This window comes from Sorex araneus, chromosome 4, assembly GCF_027595985.1.
Source record: "Sorex araneus isolate mSorAra2 chromosome 4, mSorAra2.pri, whole genome shotgun sequence".
NCBI lineage: Eukaryota > Metazoa > Chordata > Mammalia > Eulipotyphla > Soricidae > Sorex > Sorex araneus.
In genome coordinates this window covers 7126969-7150568 of record NC_073305.1, presented here as the reverse complement: position 1 = coordinate 7150568, position 23600 = coordinate 7126969, and the positions used below count along the sequence as shown (strand labels likewise).

Sequence of the window (23600 nt, the reverse complement as noted above, 5' to 3'; positions counted from 1 at the left end):
ACAGCCCGCAGCTGTGGGGCACCAGAACCCCCCCGGGGCCGAGCTGTGGGGGAGCCCGGAGACAGGAGGGCAGAGGACGTGGGGAGCAGAGCCGAGGGCACTCGGGGCCGAGTGCTCCTGGCCAGAGGATTGGGGCCCGGGACCTCAGGGCCCCTGTGGATTTTGTGCTCTAGAACTTTCTGGCGGGAATTGAAGCCTCTTCAAGGAGCTGGGAGTGGGGGTGGCCTGGCTCCGGGCCTTGGGGTGGTTCCTCACGAGAGGCTGGGATGGGCTGTCTCCGAGGGGTCTCGAGACCCCGCAGCCCTGGGACTGGAGTCAGGGGAAGCCGCAGGGGGCGGGGGGGGTCCTTCCTGGGATGGGCCCCGGCACGGGCCGGCTCCGCGGCATGGATGCCCGGGTCACGGTCACCCCTCAGAGCTGCGGCCACGGGGGCCTGAGGGGCAGGACTGACCCCACCACGGCCACACAGCCGGGTCGCCCCTTCCCGCTCCTGTGTCCACGCCTCAGCCAGGGTGCCGCTGACCCAAGTGGTGTCCACGGAGTGGGTAGAGGAGCCCCCGGAGCACAGCACCTTCGGACTGGGCACGGGAGACCCCCGAGGAGTGTGGTCAAGGGTGTGTGACCCGGCGCCTGGCTGGGCCTGGCAGGCTCCTGGGCAGGGGACCAGGGGGACAGAGGGAAGCCGGGGGGGTCGTTGCGGGCCCTGGTGCAGGGTGGGCAGGGGACCAGGGGACAGAGGGAAGCCGGGGGGGTCGTTGCGGGCCCTGGTGCAGGGTGGGTGGGGACCAGGGGACAGAGGGAAGCCAGGAGGGTCATTGCGGGCCCTGGTGCAGGCACCCAGCGGGGCACAGAGGCGGCAGGCAGCAGGCCCCGGGGCTCGAGACCCCCTGAGCACGGCTGGGGTCCCCTGAGCCCGCGTCCGCATCTGTCCCTGCACAGATGGCTGGTGAGCCCCGCTCCTCACAGCCCCCACCCGCACCCACACCCCCTTCTGTCACCGGCCCCGCTGCCGGGAGGGGCCGCGCGGTATTTTTAGCGGCGCCTCCATCTGTTCAAGGTGCCAGAAGCTCAGTTCAGCGCCGCAGAGGCCGGAGTGCGGCCCGCTGGGCTCGGGGGGCCGGGAGGTCGGGGCCTGGGCCTGCCCCCAACCCCGAGAGCAGCGTGTCCGAGCCCTCGCTTTGGCAGGCCGAGGAGGACACGCTGGCGGCTGGACCACAGGGACCTTCTGTGGCCCTGACCCCGGGGGCGGCGGGGGTTCGAGGCTTCAGTCTGGTCCAGAGGGGTGGGGGCACCTCCCCACTGGAGCCCCCCAATCCCATAAGGCTGCTGGGTCTCGGGGAAGGAGCAAGGCTGGAGCGCCCGGATAGTTCTGGCCTCGAACCCCAGCGCACCCCCGGGGGCCCGTCAGGAACGGGCGCCAGCGGCTCGCACCCTGGCCTGCCTACTGGTGCCTGGGAGTCAGCGTCTCCCAGCCCACTGGCACCTGTGCCCCCGCCCCCGGGCCCTCGGGGTCACTGTCCCCCACCTCCCTCCCCGGCGGGGACCAGTGGGGCCTGTTCTCCGGAGCTCATGGCCAGGGTGCGGGGCGGGGGCAAGCCGGCGAGCCCCCCCATACACAGGGCTGGGAACCCTCCCCGCTGAGTGGGCAGCGGCCAGAGATGGGGATTAAAGGGGCCTTGGCGACAGGCGCTGGGCACGGGGCTGCCCCGGGGGCGGCACCCAGAGCGGCGGGTGTAGACCGTGGGCCGAGCGAGCACTGCGGGCAGTTGAGGCCTGGAGGACATTCAGGGGGAGACCCGTACGGGGTCAGGGGGCGTTCTCGACCACTGGGGCACCTCCTAGGGAAAGCGACGTCCAGGGGCAGGGCCCCGGCAGAGACCCCCAAGTCTGCAATGGGCGAAGTCACTGGGCAGTGAGAAAGGGGGGTGGAGATAAAGGACCTGGATGGGGGCTGACGGGGGCCCGACGGGGGGCCGGCCCAGGAGAGGGACCAGAGGCTGCAGGGTGGGCTGGGAGCCCCGGGCTCAAGGTTGCACCCCGTCTTCCTGAGCACGGTCGCAGCTGGGGGGCCGTGTCAGCATTGCAGCCGTCCCCAGCAGGCCCCGGCACAGGGGGACCCGCTGAGAGCCACAGGTGGGGGCTGCGGCCAGGTCCCCCCGAGCGTCCTCCTCTGCCCCCTCCTTTGAGTCACTGCCGGGTCTGTGGGCCTGGCTGTGGTCTCAGGCTCCCGAGGGACCTCTGGGAGGTGACCTGCCTCCCCCTGGAGACTGGCCCCGGGAGTGGAGACGCGTCCAGGCGGGCCTCCGGCAGCTGGCCAGCCACGCTGACCCTTCCGCTGCTGCCCGCACCCAGGGCGGCCTTGCCCTCCTCTGCGAGCCACTGGCCCCTACGGCCGTGCTCGGCTCTCCGTCCCGACCTGCACCCTGGGGGATGGAGTACGGCTCTGACCCACGCAGGACAGCAGGAAGCCCCCCGGGCTGAGATAACCCCACTTCACCGTGGGCCGGCAGGAAGTGACTGTGGGGAAGGGGCGGGCTGTGTCTGGTGGGCGCGGGCACCCCTGGCAGACAGCACCCTCGTCTTCCTGCACGCGGCCCCGGGTGACCTTCTGCATAATGACGTTTGCTTGGCTTCCCGCGGCCTGAGAGCCAACCCTCGGCGTCACGGCGACGATAAAGCCCCCGGGCCCGCTCGGCGCGCACAGGCCCCACAGACGACCCGCCTTCTCACGCTCGCCCACGGGGTCCCTCGCCCCACCTCCCCGCGGCGGCCCCAGAACACGCCAGGACACGTGTGCGGCTGTTTCAGCACCGTGAGGGGGACAGCGCCACCCGCGCCCGGGTCAGCACCGCCCGGGGGGACAGCGCCGCCTGCTCCTGGGTCAGCACCGCCCCGGGGACAGCTCCCCGTGGGCCCGACCCCGTCAGTCAGCACCGCCGAGGGACAGCGGCCGGTCAGCTGGCGGCGAGAGGGCCAAAGTGCTTCTCGGGTTCCCTGACCTCAGCCACCTCCGTTCATCTGTCAGCACCGCAGCCAGAAGCAGCTGCCCACGCCCAGCCCACAGGGCAGCCCAGGGCCAGGCCTCCTGCCGGCGTGTGGCGGGAGCACTGTACAGCAGAGCCCACAGGGGCTCCAGAGAGACAGGCCAGCACTGGGCCCTGCAGAGGGTGCAGGCGCCCCCCGTTGCCCCCGCCGCCTCGGCTGTCTCTCGCCCTCTTCCCTCCCTGTGAAGCGGGTGCTGCCGCCCCCGGGCACGGGCTTCTGGGAAGGCTTAGGTGCGATGGCACATGTAACATGTGGAACATAGAAGCACATATGTTAGCAACGACATGGGGAGTATATGTGGAATATAGACACACGTGTTAGCTAGCTGTGGTGTGTAACGTGTGGATCAAAGGAGGCACATGTGTGAGCAACACCATATGAGTAGACTCACGTGTATTAGCTATGACACACGTGTGTGGAGCATAGAGCACACGTGTGTGAGCAACATTATATGAGTAGACTCACATGTTAGCCGTGACACATGCAGCGTGTGGAGCATAGGGAGCATGTGTGTTAACAACAACATGAGCAAATTCATGTGTGTTAGCCATGACACATGCGGCATGTGGAGCATAGGGAGCATGTGTATTAGACTCACATGTGGATTGTAGAGCATAGGGAGCACATGTATGAGCAACATCATACAAGTAGACTCACATGTGTTAGCTGTGACACATGCAGTGTATGGAGCATAAGAGCATGTATGTTAGCAACATACAAGTAGACTTACATGTGTTAGCATAGGGAGCACGTGTGTGAGCAACAACATATGAGTAGACTCACATGGATTAGCTATGACACATGCAGTGTGTGGTGCATAGGGAGCACGTGTGTGAGCAACAGCACATGAACAAACACACATGTTAGCCGTGACACCTGTAGCATGTGGAGCAGAGGGAACACGCATGTGTGAGCAGCATCTCCAGGTTGCCTTCACCATGACTGTGTCCCCCCCCTCCAGGCCGCTGCTCCTGGCACCTGGAACCGGGCAGGCGGGCCCAAGCCTCTGGGCGAGGACAGCCGCGGCTGGGAGGGGGCCCCAGGCTGTCCTCGTGGCTGTGGGGGGCCTGGGCGGGAGGTGGGGTGGGCAGGACACCCAGCTGAGACCGGAGACTGGTGCCCAGGGAAGGCCCCCCCAGTGACGTCCCCAAACACCCGCTCTGTGAAGCCCCTGTGTCCCCCCTCGGCTGCACATCTGCCTCTCCCAGAGACCCTCAACACCTTTAAGGGTGTTTCTGACCCGGGAGGGCGGCGTGGACGGTCTGGAAGGGCCGGGGCCACATGCAGGGCCCGGTGAGGGGCGTCTCCTGGCCGCGGGTCTCAGCCACCCCCGGCAGCTCCACCCAGGCCGGGGAGAGCAAGTCCTGAGAAGCCCCCGAGGCGCCGAGAGGCCCCTTGGGTGGTGTTGGCATGGCCCACTCTCCCCCAGGAGGAGAAACTGAGGCACGGTCTGAGGCACCCCCAAGGCCCCCCTGGGTGGGGGTGGGAGAGGCAGGAGCTCCGGGGCCGAGCTGAGGGTCGAAACCAGGCCAGGTCCTGCCCCTTGGCCCCAGCCAGCTGGAAACAGGAGCTCAGCAGTGCTCTGAAAACAGTGCTCGGGCCAAGCACAGGAGCCAGTGCCCAGGGTCCCCCAGCCCGGGACTCACATCACATCCTCCCATAATGCAGACTGTGGGTTCTGGGCAAAGGGCTGGGCGGGGGGTGGGGGGCTGCTCTGTGATAAGTGACTCCCCTGCTCCCCAGAGAGCCCGTGTCCAGTGCAAGGCTGGGCGTGTGGCTCCTGAGGGCTGCTGGGGAGCGGGGTTGAAGGAGGGCGGGTGCTTGGGCAGAAACTAGTGCGACGGGTGGTGGGTGGGTGAGTGGATGGACGGATGGATGGAAGGATGAGAGGATGGGTGGGAGGATGGATGAGTGGATGGGTAGATGGACAGATGGCTGGATGGGTAGATGGATAAATGGATGGATGGATGAGTAGTGGAGGATGGGATGGTGGGTGGACGGATGGATAGAAGGGCTGGTGGGTAGATGGATGGGTGGGAGGGGATGAGTGGGTGGGTGGGGGTGGAAGGGTGGGTGGACACGGATGGGTAGGTGAGTGGGTGGACAGGACGGATGGGAGGAAGGCAGGTAGGTAGGAAATGACGAGTAAGTGGGATGGCTGGGTGGGTGGATGGACGGTCGGGGAGATGGATGACGGAGGGGTAGGGGGGTGGGTCAGTGGATGAGTGGGGGATGGACGGGAGGACGGACCGATGTTGGACACACGGCTGCGTGCGTCAGTGGGGGTGAGATTCCCTGAGGACCAGATAGGAGCTTGTTTCCCTCCCATAAACACAGCGGCCCAAGCAGGGAGTCGGCCCCGGTGGGGGCAAAAGCTGGACCGCGGCCCCTGGGCCAGCAGCGGCGGGCGGGAGCTCCACCCCTGCCCCGCTGGTGCGTCCGTGCCTTTGGGGCGGGCTGGCAGCCCCGCCAGCTTTTGTGGGTTTTTTTTTTTCTTTCTTTCTTAGATTTTCCTCTTCTGGTTCACAGGAGTTTTCTAAAAATAGCTGGGAATCTGCTTCGGAGGGTTTCGTCTCCGCTTCCCTTCCCCGCTCTGGTCTCCCCCTGGCTGCCGTCACCGTGCAGGCGGGCTGCGCTCACAGGTGCGGGCCCGTCCCCCCCACCCCCTGCCAACCCGGCCACTGTCCAGGCCGGAGCGAGACCCTGAGTTTCCTCAGCTCAGCGCCACGGAGGTTCCCTCAGGGCGGCCGGGCCAGGGCTGGGACAGAGCTGAGAGGAAGCAATGGGGGGAGGGCGGGAGGGGCGGCGGAGGGCGGGGGCCGAGGAGGGGTGCAGCCCTGCAGCACTGCTGGCCTGTGCAGGACACGGCTCAGCTCTGCAAACAGGAGGGACAGTGCGGCTGGACAGAGGAGCAAGGCAGAGAGGGAGTCAAGTTCGTCCGGGTCAGGATCAGGGGCAGGGTGGGACTGGAGCCCTCTCTCTGGGGGGCGCGCACACACACACACACACACACACACATACACACACATATACACACATGTACACATACACACATATACACACAAATATACGCATACATGCACACATATACACATACACACACATATACACAAATATACACACATATACACAGATATATACACACATATACACACATACACACATATACACATGCACATACTCAAATATACACACATACACACACACGCACACATACACATACCCTCCAGCAACCACCTGGCAGTTACAAGGATGAGGCGTCACTGAGGCAGAGCCCAGAGCCGGCCGAGTCTCAGCACTGGCCAGTGGCCCCGTGCGTGGGGTCGCAGCTGGTCCCTGTCCCACGGCGGTCATCTGGGCAGGAGGCGCGGGGCTGACCGCGGCCGCCCAGTTTCCACTCGCGGTGGGAAGGCTGCGGGTCTGGGCTATGTGTGTGGCTTGGTGGTGGTGGTTTGGTTTTTTTTTTTTTTAATTCTTCCTTAGAAAGATGATTCTTTGTTAAATGAGCTCCCCCATAAAAACACCAAAAACCCCCTCTTTCCCTCTTCCTTCCTCTGCTGGTGTCCCTCGGGCAACACATTTTATTAAGGAGCCGGTTCCTGAGTGGTGGGAAGGTACCAGGGCTGAGTCATTTAAATGCTAATCAGACGCCAGCCAAGTGAACAGATTCTCCTTCCGCGGGCGAGAACGTTCTCCTGGCTTCCCAGTCTGCCTCTCCGCACCGGTGGGGTCCCAGCATGCCGACCAGTCGCCCTGTCCCTGACAGGGGACCGTGGCGGACAGGAGCTGGGGAGAGGGAAGGGCTTTCGGGGGACTCTGGCCTGCATGGGCTGTGTGTCCCCGGGCCAGCCGCTCTGCCTCTCTGAACCCGGCAATCAAGGCACCTCGCCTGGTCTGACGTGGCTTGGGCCGCTGCCAGGGCACCGTCTGGGCCGGGACTACGAGGCTCTCCTCACCGTTCCGGAGGCTGGGCGCCCCCCGCCCCCTCTCACCAGGCGCTGGCCAGGCCGAGAGCCTTGTCATCCCCCTGCACCCGTGTGGCCCGGCCCTCCAGGCTTCACACTGTCCGCTGGGATTCGGTACCCAAGTCCGTCCAGCCTGCGCGTCCGTTATGGGGGCGCCCGGAGCTGTAGTGACCCCTCATGCAGGAGGAAGGGCACTTGGGGCAGAGTCCAGCACTGGGCAGTGTCCACTCCCGGGGTCTCAGCTCCCAGCAGGGTCAGGTGACTCTCAGCCCCCGAGCTGCAGTCGTGGCTGGGAGTAGTGACCGGGACATCGGGCCTGGGGCTGACCCGGCTTCCGTCCACACCCGCCTCCCCCAGGAAGTCTGTGGATTCAGAGCCTGTTCCTGACGCCTCCAGCCCAGAAGCTGCCCCTCGGACAGGGGACACTGACCGGGCCTGGCCCCTGTGGACCTGGCCGACGTTCATTCGTCCACTGGCGTTGACTGAGGTCTCTGGGCAGCAGAGGAGACAGAGGCGGGCACGGCCAACCCCCCACACGCAGGGGTTAGGATACGGGCTACCTGAGGTAGGGGACCCGACCCGTCCCGGGTGGTCTGGAAGGTTCTGGAATGTTCGCCAGCATGGAGTAGCTGCGCTTTATGCACCGGGGGGTGGGCAACGGTGGATTCTGTCTACACAGCCAGGGCCCCACTGTCCCTCTGTGCCCCTGGCAAGCCCCACAGTCACAGCAAGTAGCCAGGGAGGAGAGGCGGAGACCCCCCAAACCAGGCCAGCTCTTCACACGCCCCCGAGATGCAGAAACGGGGCGCGAGGGTGGGGGCTGCCGTGGGACCCTGAAGAAGGAGGGGCCGTCCCAGGGCTTCCCCGAGCGGGCGTGGGCCCGTCTCCATGCGGCGGGAGTTGGCGAGTTTCTCTCTCCCACGGGTCAGCCCCTTCTGCTGGGCCCCGGGGTGGAGAGGCCCTTCCCCGGGCCAGGGAGCTGCCGTTCCTGGCATGTGGCCACCGAGGCCCGTCTCGGCAGAGAGGCGACGGCCTGGCCTGTTCCCGCCCCAGCCGTCAGCCGACGAGAGGCAGGAACCGCGTCTGGATTAGCCCTGGGTGGCACGGACGAGGGGCCCGGGCACGGTTCTCGGATGGACAGGCCGGTGGGCAGCCCGTGAGGCCGATCAAGGGAAGGGCCAGGGGGCGGGCGGATGGATGGACGGACGGACGGACGGGTGGACGAAGAGATGGCGCAAGTTCGTCACTCGCCTTCGCACGACGGTCAGTGAACCCTCCAGCCGCCCGTTAGCGCCTGCTCAGGCCGCCACCAGTATAATCACGGTTAGTGATGCCCTGTCTGCCGTCAGGGCTGTGGTTATCCGGGCCTGGCGTCCCCCGCGCAGGGGGCAACACCTCGGCATCCCGAGAGCCACACGCAGAGAAGCCGTCGGAAGCTGCCCGCTGCCCGCGACCTGCCCCCCGCCAGCGCCCTCAGAGGGTGCTGTTCACGGGGGCACCTGGGTGGGCGGTCACCTCAGCGGTGACCGGCAGGCTGGACCCGTCCTTCCTAGCTCCACCCTCCTAACACAAGATGGTTCCGCACTGTGTCCCCTTGTTGTGTTAAAATAGCACTGTCGTCCCGTCGTTCATGGATTTGCTCGAGTGGGCACCAGTAACGTCTCCATTGTGAGACTTGTTGTTACTGTTTTTGGCATATCGAATACGCCACGGGGAGCTTGCCAGGCTCTGCCCGTGCGGGTGGGATACTCTCGGTAGCTTGCCTGGTTCTCCGAGAGGGACGGAGGAATCGAACCCGGGTCGGCCGCGTGCAAGGCAAACACCCTACCTGCTGTGCTGTTGTTCCATGTGTTGTATGTATGTACCATAATTTCTGTACATGGTCCTCTATTCTTGGGCACTTCTTTCCACATTTTGGCTATTGTGAATAATGCACAAGAGTACAAATGTCTTTTCTGAAGACTTTTTGGAACCTTGGGGTCGATGCTTAGAAGTGGAATTGCTGGGTCATAGGGAAGCTCAGTTCTTTGTCATTCTGAGGTATCCATATTGTTTTCCAGAAAAACTGAATCAGTAGACACCAACAGTGGATGAGGGTTCCTTTTTCCCCACATGACCCCTGCTTCCCTCAAGCTAGGAAGTGGTGTTATATTGTATCCGTAACTGTAGCACTGTCTTCCCGGTTCACGGATTTGCTGATTCGCTCCAGCAGGCACCAGTAATGTCTCCACTGTGAGACTTGTTGTTACTGTTTTTGGCATATGAATATGCCACAGGGAGCTTGCCAGGCTCTGCCGTGCGGCGGGATACTCTCAGTAGCTTGCTGGGCTCTCTGAGAGGGATGGAGGAATCAAACCCGGGTCAGCTGCATGCGAGGCAAATGCCCTACCCGCTTCGCTAACACATTGTCTAGTGTTGCCTTTTCGGCAGGTATGAGTGGTGGGACTGGACACAAATGTCGAAGGTAACCGAAGTAGAGAAAGAGAATTGTGCGAAGCGTCTGCCACGCAGGCGGGGGGGAGGTGTGGAGCTGAGGCGGGGGATACGGGGGACTTTGGTGGTGGAAAACACGCACTGGGGAAGGTCTGAGTATTTGATGACTGCTGTCGTTACTGTCCCTCGCGGTAGCCAGCAAGTGGGGGGGAATGTGCAGCCAGAAACCGTTCTTCGTGCCCGCAGGGACCACCTCCTGCACCTGGGTGGTCCCTGGGCCTCTGCCTCTGCAGCTTCTCCAGGGGACCCCCCAGGGGTGCAGACACAGGGGTGGGCCGTGTGCCTTAGGGCAGGAGCGGCTCCTTCCAGCCTCCACTTACTCAGAAAGGGGCTTCCCCGTGCCCAAGGGCGCCTTCTCGCCTCGGGCTGTGTTTGTTCCGTGGCTCCCGGATGAAGCTCAGGGTCCCTCGGCCTCCCGGGAAGCCTAGCCGCTTCCCCGGAAGTCACTGCAGGGCGGTGACCCTAAGGCCCTTGCTCAGGGTCCACAGCCAGGACCGTGTCCAGCTCAGACCCTGGACCCCGAGTTCAGAGAGCAAGGAAAGAGCCCGCGGAGGCCGCCGGCCCTGGACGCGGAGAGGCTTTCAGCGCGTGTCTTCGAGGAAGAGAGCGACCCAGGAGAGGGCCCGGAGAGAGTCGGGGGGCCGGGAGGGGTTCCATCCTGTCTCCCGCGTCGCCCTGCGCCCGGGATGGCCCGTCCTTCACAGCCCTCGGGCAGCGCTGGCCCCTGTCCCAGACCCAGCCGGTTTCAGCAGGGCCTTTTGTCACCCAACGCTTGCCGGGGCCTCGGCCACCGGTGTTGGGTGTCTGGGCGGATTGGATTCTCCCCGGCAGCGCCAGACACTGCGTTCCCGCAGGGGTGGCGGTCGCCGCCTCCAATCCGGGCCCCTGGGCGGACGTGGCGGCGGCTGTCCGTGGCGTGGCACTGGGGGGGCCACAGGCCAGGTGAGGCCCCGCGGGTTTGAGCTCGGGCTGGGGGCCGGGTAAGTGGCTCCTCATGAATATGCATGAGCGGGCCCCTCTGGCCAGCCCAGGGGCCACTGCTGTGAGCCCAAGGGGAGACGGACGGGCACACGGGAAGCTACGGACGATGGGGCAGGGGGACCCTCTGTGCTGGCCCAGGGCACTGCACCCCTCACTGCGGACAGTATTCGTGTTTGACTCTCCTGGGGACAGTTTGGCCTGGGAGGGAGGGTCTGTGTGGACGCGGGCTGTGTGCTCAGGCATTTGGGGGGGTGGATGTCGAGGACGAGGTGTGGGCGGGCGGCATGTATGCGGGGCAGGGGGGCGGGGTGCAGGGGTGGTCCCTGCACGCATGTCCGGGGGTGCAGTAAACACCAGAGCTTTGGCAGCCCGCTGTGGCCTTCGGGAGCCGGGTGCGAGCGGGGCGGGGGGGGGCTTGGCGGGACGTGACGTCCGTCTCGGGGGTCCTGAGCCCACCGCTGCCGCCTCACTCCCTTGTGCTTCCCCGCAGGCGGCCTCCCCCCGACCATGTAGATGCCGGCTCCGGCGAGCAGCATGGCCCCCGCTGGATGGAGACGCCTCGGTGCCCAGCCCTGAGCCCGCCCGGCCCCTGGACCTCGCCCTGCGCCTGGGGACGCCCCCTGGAGCTGCCCGTCGCCGTCGCCAGCCCGCCCCGGCCGGCCCCGCCGCCCCCGGCAGTGCCCCTCGCCGCCGCCGCCGCCGCGCCCTGAGGCCGGGCTGAGGACAGCCCCGAGAGTGACCTCCGGCAGCTCCCACCCGGCCCACCCCGCGCGGGGACGCCGCCGCCATGGGGGACATGACCAACAGCGACTTTTACTCCAAAAACCAAAGACACGAGCCGAGCCATGGGGGCGACTTCGGGTGCACGATGGAGGAGCTGCGCAGCCTCATGGAGCTGCGGGGCACCGAGGCCGTGGTCAAGATCAAGGAGACCTACGGCGACACAGAGGCCATCTGCCGGCGCCTGCAGACGTCCCCGGTGGAAGGTGGGTGCCGGGGGGAGGGGGGGCGGGAGCACCCGGGCCAGGTCCAGACAGAGCCCTGGACGCCGGGCGCCCCAGGGCGGCTCTGCAGGGCTGAACTCAGGGTCCTGGAAGCTGGGCGGTGCCCACTGTCCAGCACGGGTCCTGGCCGGGGGCTGCCGGGCGGGAGGGACCCCATCTGGCCTGTCCCTCGGGTCCCTCCCGCCCCGGCAGCCTCGCCCGGGGGGGTTTCAGTCCCTCCGCCCCAGGCGCCTTGTCCAGCTTCAGCCCCACGGTCAGCTGTCTGCGTCCAGGCCCTGCTGCTCCCGGGAAGGTCCCCAGAGCCCCCGTGTCCCTGCCCTGCACGTGGGGTGGGGCTTCCTCTGCTGCCTAGTGACAGGACCCCCGACGTGTCGCGGCCAGAGAGACCCCAGCCCGCAGGGCTCCTGGCGCTCATGGGGGCCTCCCCCTGTGGTCTCCTTGCTGAGCCCCCCTCCCTGCGTCGCCCTCACTTCCTCACCCGCAGGCCTGAGCATCTAGTAGGTGCTCAATAAGAGCAGAGGGCTAGCCTCAGCTCCCACACAAGCTCCCTGAGCACTGCAGCAGCAGGCTGGCCGCAGGGCCTCCCACGCCTCCTCGGCCCGTGCCCAAGCCCGCAGAGGCTGCTGCCTGCTGCCCATGGGGTCTGGGTCCCTCAACGTCCGGGCGTCCCCTGGGCTTCTCCGTAAGCGGCTGCTGGGCCGTTTGGCCGCACACAGAGCCGGAGACGCTCAGAAGCGCCTTTTCTTTCTCCGAGTCTGCTGGACCTCGGGCGGGAGGGCAGGCGTGCTGGGAGCCTCCTGCCTGCAGTGGCCCAGCTGGAGCCTGGCCTGTGCTCACCTCCACCGGGCTGACCCCCCTGCCTGCACTCGCCTCCCCTGTCAGACGGGCTCTCTGCCCGGCCCAGGCTCACCCGACCCTGGCCGTGTCCCTCAAGGGGGCCCACGGGGGGCACTGGGCGCTAGAGGGGCTCCCAGGGACTCCGGGGGGCAGCAGCTCAGGGTTGAGTGTGCAGGGGGGGCTTCTCCCCCCCCTCTCTGGGCCTCGTGCCCTTGTTTTCCACCAGGACCCCAGGAGACCTCGGGCGGCGGCCGGCCCAGAGCATGCGTCTCTGGCTGGTCCTACGAATATGGGGGTCCCGGGAGGGCAGGCGACACCCCCTGGGACCACAGCCCTGGGGCTCCAGGTCAGGCCCCAGCTGGGGGAGTTGGTGCCCCAGTTCCCTTGGACGTTCCACGTGCCGGCGTCCGCGCTGGCGGTGGGGGCGGCTCACTCGGGCGTCTGCGTGTCAGCCCAGCCCCGAGACCCTGGAGGATCGTGGGAGGAGGCGGACGGGGAGCCCGGCTGTGGCCCCGACCCCTCGGGGCAGGCACCGCAGGAGGACTCACCGCCAGTGCTCGTCCCTTTCCGGAACACAGGCAGCGCGTGGCCACGGGCTGCCCCTTCCCCGGTGGGAGTGGGGGCTGGAGGTCGTGACCCCAGGGGTGCCCACCCCCCTGCACTGTCGGGGGGGGGCCGACTCGGCCATACCCCAGGCCCTGCGCTGGTGGCCTGGCGTGAGCTGGGGACCCCCAAGTCACACTCGGCACACAGCCGGTGACGTCAGTGGGGGACCCAGCACCCCCGCTCCCACGCCCGCCCCCGCCTGCTCCCCTCCTCCAAGCCCAGGAACCCGGGTTCGAGTCCTCATCAGAGGCCCCTGCCGGGGCACGAGAGGGCACCTGGCCTGTTCGTGACGGGCGGCTGCCACACCGCGGCCGGTGTCTCTAGAAGGGGCAGACCAGGCCCCCGGGGACGGCTGTGCCGGTGCCCACGTGCCTCGCATTCTTCATAAGACCCTCCCCGGGCCCCCGAGCCCCGGCAGCAGGACCAGAATGTAGCAGGCAGGGCCCGCGGGGCAGGTGCTACTGGGGAGGCGTCCCTGGGGGCTGCAGTGGACACACGGCCGTCCGGGACCCGGTGCCCCCCCCCTCTGTGGGTCAGGACCCGGGACGGCTGACTCAGCCGCCATGCATGGACACTCGCTGCCTGGAGCTGCTGGGCATGGGGGACGCCCTCGTTTCCTGCACCCTCGCCTCGGGCGGGCACTGGGGCACTGCCGTGCTCGAGTGGGGGGGGCCCGAGAGGGGCCGCAGCGCGTGCTGGAGGGGGGATGACCACCGGCGGCCGCAGGGCGGGCGGGCCAGATGGGGGGGTCACAGAGACGCAATGTCCCCAAGGGCCCCAGAAGCTGTAGTGGGGTCTCAGCTCTGTCACTGTGGTGCCTAAGAAGCGAGGCCCAGAGGGGCTAGCAGGGAACCTGAGTCAGGGCCCACGGAGAGAGCGAGACCCCGCAGGGCCCGGGGGAGAGGCCCTTGCTGTGGCCGGGCCGAGTGAGCCCCAGTGTGCAGCTGCTCCCTGGGAAGTGCTCGGGGCGGCAGGGCTCCAGCGGGCCCCGTCATGGTGCAGGTTTGAGGGTCTTGGTCTCTGTACGGTGGAACTGTCCGGGGCAGGGGGCAGTTCGGGCCAGGGAGGTGGATGCTCCCGGCAGGTTCCTGCCTCCCGCCGTTGCCGCCCTGTCTGCTGAGCCGGGGTTCGGGCCCTCCCAGCCGGGCCAGCGGGACGTGGTCTCGCCCGTTTGCAGAGCGGTGCTTGTTCGTGCAGTGGGAGAGTCGGGGTGGGGGGCATCAGGCAGGGCTGGACCCAGGGCTGGGCGCTGCGGGAGGGCCTGTCCCGTTCCCCCCCCCCACAGTCCCTGTGCTGGCTCCGTTCTTGGGCAGCCCCCGCCCCCGCGTGCCCGGGCCCGCTCTGTGGGGGTTGTCTGTGCGCCAGGACGTGCCCCCCACCGAGAGGGGCCTCAGCCTGGAGCAGGAGGGAGGCCCAGGAGGAGGCGGCCTGTGGCCGTGTCCAGGCCGAGGGGCCACCAGGGCCGCAGCCCTGAGCCGCGTCTGCCGGACCTTGGGTGGGCCTGTGAGTCATGTCCAGGAGGGGGCCAGCTCGGTGTCACAGAACAGATCCTGGCTCCACCCTCCCCCAGCCCTGGCACCCGGGCTGGTTCCCTAGCCACCCTGTGCCTCAGTTTCCCACCTTTAACAGCATGCGAAGCTCAGTTTTTTGTTTGGGACCACAATTAGCAGTGCTCAGGGGGTACTCCTGGCTCTGTGCTCAGGGGGTACTCCCGGCTCTGTGCTCAGGGGGTACTCCCGGATCTGTGCTCGGGCGGTACTCCTGGCTCTGTGCTCAGGGGGTACTCCCGGCTCTGTGCTCAGGGGGTACTCCCGGCTCTGTGCTCAGGTGGTACTCCCGGCTCTGTGCTCAGGGGGTACTCCCGGCTCTGTGCTCAGGTGGTACTCCCGGCTCTGTGCTCAGGGGGTACTCCAGGCTCTGTGCTCAGGGGGTACTCCCGGCTCTGTGCTCAGGGGGTACTCCCGGCTCTGTGCTCAGGGGGTGCTCCTGACTCTGTGCTCAGGGGGTACTCCCGGCTCGGTGCTCAGGCGGTACTCCTGGCTGTGCTTCAAATGTCCCATGAGACAAACGCCCACCCGCTGTGCTGTGTCTCCAGCCCCACTGAGCCCATCTTTAGGGGTCACTCGCAGAGATGCTCAGTCAAGCACATCAGGCAGTTCTGTGCTCAGGACCAAGGGCAGGGGGCTGTGGGGGAGGGGCTGGGGTGTTGCTGTCTAGAACATGTGGGGCCGGTGCCCTCCACCCTGCGTCACCGCCCCGGCTGCCACCAGTGCGGCCTGCCCAGGATGGCTCTGGGTTGTGGGCGGGCCCGGGTGAGCACTGTCCTGCGCCCAGCGCCCCACTCGGGGGACCCGGAGCTGCTTCACGGGACAAGCTGCGTTTGCTCCCGCACAGAGCACAGGAGAGGGCGCTGGCCTTGCAAGCAGCCGACTCAGGTCCTGCCTTCGCCATCTGCGAGGGTCCCCTGAGCCCCGCCAGGAGTGGTCCCCGAGCACAGAGCCGGGAGTCAGCCCCGGGTGGGGCCCAAAGCCAAAATATTAAAAATAAAATGAAGAAATAAACAAGCGGAGGACGGGAGCGATGTTACAGCGGGGAGGGCATTTGCCTTGCACACGGCCAACCCGGGTTCGATCCCCGGCATCCCATAGGGTCCCCCAAGCACCGCCAGGAGTGACCCCTGAGCTCCGCTGGGTGTGACCCCAAAACAAGTGCGAAGAGACAGGCAGAGCAGAGGGAGGGCGGCTGACACCAGCCAGCCCGCTCGCGGGCCCAGACACGCCCCCTCCCCTGGGGGCTGGGGTCTCTGCTGCACACGGGAAACAGAGCCCGGAGCCCCCTGAGGACCTGGGCCTTCGGGTGCGGGGCCCCGTGGCAGGTGAGTCAGGTGCCCGGCAGTGGTGCAGGGCGGGGGGCTGCGTGGGGGCGTCAGGTTCCGGGTTTGGTTTTTCCCGCACCCGGCCGTGCCCAGGGCTGACTCCTGTCGCCCCAGGACCAGAGAGACGGGCCGGGCCAGGCGCAGGCGGCCCCAGAACAGACACGGGCCGGTGGGGGGAGGCGCGGCTCTGCCCGCTGGGGGCCTCTCGCAGCTCCGCAGGGCACAGATGGCAGCAGCACTCACGGCCGCTCCGTGCCAGGGGCGGGCGGAGCACTGCTCCACAGAGGCCACGAGCGTGCATCGCCCTCTGAGCCTCAGTTTCCCCATCTGAGTGTGGCGTGGTAATGCCCACCCCCCACTCCCGCAGAACCACAGGTGGGGCCCCGGGCCCCGACTCTGCCGCACCCAGAGGAGACGTGGCAGGTGCCGTGTGCCACCGCTGTGTGGGCTTGGCTGGGTCATGTGACCAGCGAGGGCTCCCTTCCAGAACCTTCCCTCGCAGGGAGAAGAGAATCGGGCAGATGGTGACTCTGGGCGGGCAGGCGCTGTGACGAGGGCGGCACGGAGACCCGTCCTGGGCGGGGGCGGGGAGGCGGCCCCTGCAGAGACCCGGGGCAGGGCCTCAGAGCCTCGGCGCACGCGGGCAGAGGCTGCTGGACTCCTCGGCGTCCAGGGGGGCCCCCCGCCTCCGGCCTGGCTGCTGGCCGCCCACCCACAGCTCGCCCCGGGCTGCCCCGCGTGGAGACGCTTCCCTGGAGCCGCCCCAGCTCCGACGGGGCTGCAGAGGACACCGGGCTGGGGGCAGCCAGAGCTCACAGGCACAGACCCCCAGCTCCCGGCCACGGTCTCGGGGGGTGCTTCGTGCTGTGGGTCCCGAGTGAGCCAGGCTGAGGCCCGCACGGCCCTGCCCTGCAGAGTGGGGTTCCCGGGGCAGGAACCTGGGGGCTCCAGGAGGAGGCGCTGGAACGGGACGTGGCCGGCGAGGCCCCGGGGAACGGGCGGCTGCTGAGTGGGGGTCCAGCTCCCCCCCCCGTAAGCCCCCATCTCAGCTGTTCCGTTTAAAGAGAAGAGGGGGGTGTTTCCGTGGACAAGCCTGGGCAGGAGGCTGGAGACGGGAACCCCCGTGTCCTGGGGGACACTCGGCCCCCGGCACACCCCAGCCTGGAGGGGGGGAGGGAGGGGCGCCCTGTGGGCCCACTGCCAGGCCTCAGGGCCGCCCACGACCCCACCTGCTGTGTCCCACGTCTCTGCCCACTCGGTGTTGGCACAGGGAAGGGGGGGTGAGCACCCGGAAGCCCTGTGTGTCCCCTCCGGGAGGGGTGAGACTGCAGCCCAGCCTCCCCCAGGCTCGGCCCCTGGAGTACGAACACGCCGGAGACCAGAGCAACAGCCCAGGGACCCCCGAGGCAGAAATGAACCCCCCCCACCCCCGCTACGGTTCTGTGCATTCGCCTCTGAGTCTGACCTGAGAGAACGCACGTTTCCGGGCCAGAGCAAGAGCACGGCGGCCGGGGCGCTGGCCTTGCACACGGCCGACCCGGGTTCGATCCCCCGGCATCCCGTGGAGTTCCCTGAGCAGTGCCCGGGGTGACAAAAAGCAAAAAGAAATGTTTTTTTTTAATTTAAAGAAACAGTGCACATTCCAGCTCGGGGGCACCAGCTGGCCAGCGGCTACAGCCCAGGGCCCCGGGGCCGCGCTGCCCCGGCCCCGGCCCAGGCCCGGGAGCAAAGGAGCCGTGGGGAGTCTGGCGCCAGCCACCCCCCAGCCCTTCCCCCTCACCCACAGTGCCCTCGTACCGCAAAGAGCCCAGCCTGGCTTCGACCTCTGGCACGCCATGGGGTCCACCAAGCCCACCAGGAGAGACCCCGAGCACAGAGCCGGGAGTCAGCCCTGAGCACTGCCAGGTGTGGCCAAATGGAGAAAGGACGAGAGTGACCTCAGGCCCTGCGGACCCCCGGGGACCTTGCTCTGCCCGTGGCCTGTGCCACGCCGAGGCCAGCTCCACTTCGGGCAGTACCGGGGGGCTCAGCCACCCCGAGTCCCTGTGGCGTGTGGGGTCTCTGGCCCCCGTGGGCCGGTTACTTTAGAGCCCAAATCCCTGTTTCCTCTGTGGCCGTGGGCTGAGGGGGAGAGGGGGCCAAGGCCCGGCCAGGCCATCTGCCGTCCACTGTCCGCCCAGCCCGGCCCCCCCAGGCGGCCGCTCAGACCCCCTCCTCCAGGCCCGCCTGTCACCCGAGAGGTAAGTTATTTATACCAGCCCCCCCGCCCCACGGCGATTGTCTTTCTCCTCCTGGCACAGTCCCCGCCCTGCTGTGGTTTCAGTTATTTATAGTCGGTGGAAATTAGCACCTCGGCTGACGGACCCGGGACCCCACCTGCCAGCGTCAGCCGCCTCCCCAACCAGAGTGCCCCCTGGAAATTTCCACGGTCCCAGCAAGTGGCCCAAGCAGAGAAGACACTGCTCCCTGGACGGGGTCTTTGGGGACCAGATGCCATGGAGCTGAGAGGCAGAAGTGAACCCTTCCCGATGGAGCAGCAGGGAGGGCTGCCTGGAGAAGGTGGCACTGGAGCAAGAGCCAGAGGCCGGGCGGCAGTGTTAAGGGGTAGAGGAAAGACCAAATTGCAGACGCAGAGGCGGGAGCTGGCAGAGAGGCCGATCCTGGGTTGGTGGGCTGCAGGGAAAGGTGACGATTCAGAGGGAGTGAGCACTGGAGAGTGAGCACAGGAGAGGTTCCAGACTCCATCCTGGGATGGAAGGCTCGTCTGCAGCTCAGTTAGGACCTGGGCTGGCAGGAGTTCCGCCTCGCCGGGAGGGAGCCGGGGCTGTGCTCCACCAGCACCTCGGACAGCGCTCAGCAGTGCCCCGCCCTCCCGGCCCCTCCAGCATGTCTTTAAGGCAGCAGGCCATGCAGAGGCCAGAGAGGGGAGGCAGAGGGTCGCCTGCAGGCCCGGCGTGATCAGGGTGTGACGTGGGCCCAGTCTGGCATCACCAAGGGTGCTGATGGGGCGACAGCCGGGGGCATCCCTGCACTCGGTGGGTCCCCCTCCTCTTTCCCCTCCCCCCTCCATCCTCCCCCTCGTCCTCAGCAGCCGCCGTGGCTTGTCCTGAGCTTTGCAGCTCGGGCCCAGAGAGGGAAGGATCGTGTCGGCCTCACACAGAGCGTGTTAGCGCGGGAGGCGTGTGGACTAGCGGGGGGGGGGGGGGGGTGAGCAGTGGGTGGCGCCGCCGCATGGCCGCACTCCGTAGAGCCAGGTGCCGCAGGGAGCGGGTGCGAGGTGAGGGCGCGGACCCCACGTGCTGTTGGACCCTCAGCTCCGCGTGGCCCTGGGCCCGGGGTGACACGGCGGCTCCCCCGCTTGTGACAACGGTCAGGAACTCACAGAAGACCCGAGCGGTGCCGCCGGGTGGGTCTGTTCGCGTCTGAGCACGTGTGAGGCGCGTTTGCGGTCTCTGTCCTCACGGCTTTCAACGCCGTAGCTTGGAACGTGGCGTCTCTGGAAGCCCCCAGGGCTTATCCGGGCTGGACCACAAGTGACGGGGCGGGGGGGGCACACCCCTGACGGGCCAGGTCAGACCCCCTTTTCCAGAGAGATAAGTCATGGGGCTAAAGCCCCAGGGAGGGGGAGTCCCCGAGACCCGCTGAGAGAACAGACAGCCCCAGGTCACGCGATGGGCGACAAGAGCAAGGGGGCCCGCGAGATCCGGGGGACCCTGTAGTGATCCCTAGTGATCCCTGATCAACCCGGGAGCCGGAGACCCCCGGGAGATGCTGAACCTCTTGTGACAGCCTTGCCTGGCTCCCTGCAGACCCCCATAGTGGTGGGGCCGTTGCTGCGGTGATCCCCTTGCCCCGGGCTCCTATGGCCGGGACCCAATTGGGCCACACTTTGCAAGTGAGGAAACTGAGTCACAGAGCAGTTGCCTATGGCACCCACGTGCCACCGCCAGGGGACTAAACTCCGGGCGAGTGTGAGGTCAGAGGGCGTGCGAGGGGCTCCCTTACCCCACAGAGTCACGAGGACTCTGGCCCAAAGCCTGGGCCTCCTCAGGGCCCTAAAATGTCCAGGGGTGAGGGGCCGGCACGGCCGGACAGCGGGGAGGGCACTTGCCTTGCACGCGGCCAAGCCAGGTTTCCTCCCCGGCATCCCCCAGGGCCCCCCAGCACCGCCAGGAGTGACCCCCGAGTGCAGAGCCAGGCGCCAGCCCTGAGCGTGGCCGGGCGTGACCCAAAAAGAAAGAAACCAGCAGAAATGTTCAGGTCTTGAGCCGGAGCCATGGGACTGCAGGGAGGGCATCTGCCTGGCATTTGGCTGGCCCGGGTGTGATCCCCAGAATCCCAATGGTCCCACAAGCATCACCAGGCGTGACCCCTGAGCACTGCCAAGCGTGGCCCCCAAATAAATAAATTCATGGCAGTGGGCTGGGAGCACAGCGGGGAGAGCACTCACCCTGCACGTGCCAACCGAGGCTCGACCCCCGGCATCCCATATGGACCCTGGGCACCGCCAGGAGTGATTCCCTAGTGCAGAGCCAGGAGGATCCCTGGAGCACCGCCGGGTGGGGCCTAAAAAAACTGAAATAAATAACATGCTCAGAGGCTCAGGCCCAGAGAGGGCAGTTCCAGGGCAGCAGCATGGACGCCGGGCAGGCCTCCTCACGGGCAAGAATTTGGCCCTGATGCCCAGTCTCACTCAGCTGCCCCCTCTGGCCAGCAGCACCCTTGGGACAGCCTTTCCCTGGGCTTGGGGGGCTGTAAAACACAAACTGAGAACCCCAGTTCCAGGGGTCAGAGGCTAGTTGTCGTGGACATGAAACAGTCTGCCAGCTTAATGTTGGCCCTCTCGCTCTGTGACCTCAGGTGAATCACTTCCCCTCCCTGAGCTTCTATTCCCTCACCGGAAGTGGACGCAGAGACGCCAGCCTCCCCACCTCGAAGCTGTCCCCATGCACTGGACAGGAAAACCTCAAATGCATCCCGGTGCACTAGCACCTTGGGACCCCGTGACTCCCACTGCTTCTACAATGAAACCAAAGCGTGTTCTGGCCTGCAGGCCTGGCGTGATCCAGCCGCCACCAAGTCAGCCACAGGGTCCTCAAGCCCACTCGAGCTTGAGTGGGGTCCTCAAGACCCAAAGAAACCCAAAGCTTTCATCCCTCATCCCTCACCGCACCCCAGCAAGTCCCCCATGGGTGCTGCCTGGGCCCTGACTCAGTCTGGGGGGGTAATAACTGCAGGGCTGCGGCAGTAATCATGATGTCGGAGCCACCGGCACCCCAGCCCTGCGCTCTGATCCCCCTCTGTGAGAGTCGCTGCGTTTCCCTCCCTCCCTCGTTCACACACGCGGGACTGTGCGGGGAGGAGCAGAGGCTCCTCCTTCAGGGGCGGGGACCGGCAGGGGCAGGAGGGTGGGCCGGGAGGGGCGGGGCGGGCTGGGCAGCAGTGGACGCAAGTGGGCTTTAAGTGGAGGTGCTGTCCCTGAAGACAGTGTCTGAGCCGGGCAGTGTGGTCCCAAGCCCAACCCTGGAGTCAGGGATAGCTGGGATATCCCAGACCAAGGATCAGAACAGGGGGGAGGTGGGAAGGGGCACCAGGGAACATTCCAGAGGGTCACTCAGAGGCGGAGAGTTGAGTCAGGCCAGCGCTCCCAGAGCATTCTGGGTGTGTGGGCAGTTTGGATGGTGCAGAGTGGGCAGACACAGCAGGCAGGCAAGCCAGAAGGCCCTCCTACCAGTCAGCAGGCGAGAGAGAGGGGGAGAGAGAGGGAGAGGGAAAGAGGAAGAGGGAGAGAGGGGGAGAAAGAGGGAGGGAGGAAGAGAGAGGGAGAGAGAGAGGGAAAGAGGAAGAGGGAGAGAGGGGGAGAAAGAGAGGGAGAGGGAGAGGGGGGATAGAGGGAGGAAGGAAGAGAAAAAGAGAGGAAGAGAGAGGGAGAGGGAAAGAGGAAGAGAGAGAGGGAGGGAGGAAGAGAGAAAGAGAGAGAGGGAGAGAAGGGAAAGAGGAAAAGGGAGAGGGGGGAGAGAGGGAGGGAGGAAGAGAGAAAGAGAGAGAGAGGGAGAGGGAAAGAGGAAGAGGGAGAGGGGGGAGAGAGAAGGAGGGAGGAAGAGAGAAAGAGAGAGAGGGAGAGGGAAAGAGGAAGAGTGAGAGAGGGAGGGAGGAAGAGAGAGGGAGAGAGAGAGGGGGAGAGAAAGAGAGTGGGAGAGAGAGGAGCACAGAGGTAAGGGCTGAAGGAGAGGTGACAGGTGAGGGGAGAGAAGTTTGTTCCACTCCCTTCATCACCCAGGCTGAGCACTCAAAGCCAGAGTCACGTGGAATCATAATATTCTTCGAAGACAACTCTTGTCTGACAGGTGGATGCAGCAAGCACAAAAGGGTGTGGGGAAGTAAGGAAAGGGAGGGGGTGGGTAGATGGGTGAAAAGATGGAGGAATGGATGGTGAACCAATGGATGGATGGGTGGATGGATGGGTGGGTGGATGGGTGGATGGATGGATGGGTGGGTGGATGGGTGGATGGATGTCGTTGAGTACATAGGTAGAAGGTCAGTTGAGAGGACAGGTGGGTGGACAGAAGGCAGATGGGTGTGTGGTGGGTGAACAGTGGGTAGGTGAGTGGATGGGTGGATGAGCAGGTAGATGAGGGGCAGGTGCTGAATGGGAGGGAGCGAGGTCACCCTGTGAGATTGGCCTTATGAGATGCCGACTGTGTCGTGCTCCAGAGAGCGTCAGGGTCTGGAGGGACAGCTGGAGGGTGTCAGAGCCCTGAGCACTGTGGGCTGGGGGGGACCCATGGATGAAGAGCACTGCAGCAGGAGCAGGTGTGAGATGGTGACAGCAGGGGAGAAGTCACAGTGTCCCGGAGTGTCCGGGGGCGGGGCAGGCTGCTCGGGGAACGCCGAGGTGGCCTCAGACTCACCGACACACACACACAGATCCAGGAGGAGCACCGGTGGGCCCGTGAGGCCTGGAGGGGCAAGGCGAGGCCCGTGGCTGCAGAGAAGCCCCCAGACAGCCTCTGGGGCCGACGTCAGCGCCCACAGGCCTGGCGTAGGTGCAGGACGGCACGAGGAGCAGACAGGGAGGGGTGAGGCGGGCCCGAGCCGGCTGGAAGCGCCCGCCTTCCCACCTGCAGACGCGGGAGCTGGGGCTCCTGATCAATGAGTTTTTTAGAAATGACGTTTTCCTCTTCAGAAACATTCACCAGCAACTGTCATTCATTCATTCACTCCGGTTAGTGGGAGTCATTCATTCACTCCCGTTAGTGGGAGTCCTTCGCCCGGTGACTCAGCGTGGTCCTGGGAGACAGTCTGACCGCTGCTGAGGGGCCCGGCCACTCCTGCTGTCCATGGTGGGCTCACGGCGGAGGCTCTCAGGGGGCGTCTCGGCACCCGCTGCTCCTCCACCGACCCCCCGCGTGGTGGACAGAAGGGAAGAGCGTGGACAGACAGTGTCCTTTTCCTCCCCTCCCTTGCCCTCCTCTCCTCTGACCCCGGTGCCACCCCCGGCACCCCACGGGGCTCCTGAGCACAGAGCCAGGAGTGAGCCCTGAGCAGGGCCGAATGTGGACCCCCGACAGCACCATGGTCAGCAGATGCCCCCCCACCCAGGCCTCGGGCTTGGGTCCCGGCGCTGCCCACTCAGACTCAAGGCCCCTGGGGAAAGGTCGGTGGTCTTGTGAACGGTCAGGGACCAGAGAAGTGAGAGCAGGGTCTCGGAATGTTCTAGCACTAGGGGCCCTCTGAGAGCTCATCCAGACCCCCCAGGGGGCAGGAAGTGGAGGCCAGGGGGTGTCCAGGGTG

The 23600-nt window shown here is 66.2% G+C and overlaps 1 protein-coding gene across 9 annotated transcripts in view; it reads left to right on the top strand.

The window, feature by feature from the left end:
• ATP2B2 (ATPase plasma membrane Ca2+ transporting 2) overlaps window positions 1–23600 on the top strand; it is a 224864-nt gene that overhangs the window by 135412 nt on the left and 65852 nt on the right. For all 9 annotated transcript variants that reach the window (XR_008629776.1, XM_055135248.1, XM_055135246.1 and 6 more), the window contains one exon: window positions 10975–11470. Coding sequence is in view for 8 of the 9 variants with exons in the window: in XM_055135248.1 (XP_054991223.1) it covers window positions 11272–11470 (199 nt within the window). In the remaining variant the exon portion in view is untranslated. The remainder of the gene's footprint in view (window positions 1–10974; window positions 11471–23600) is intronic.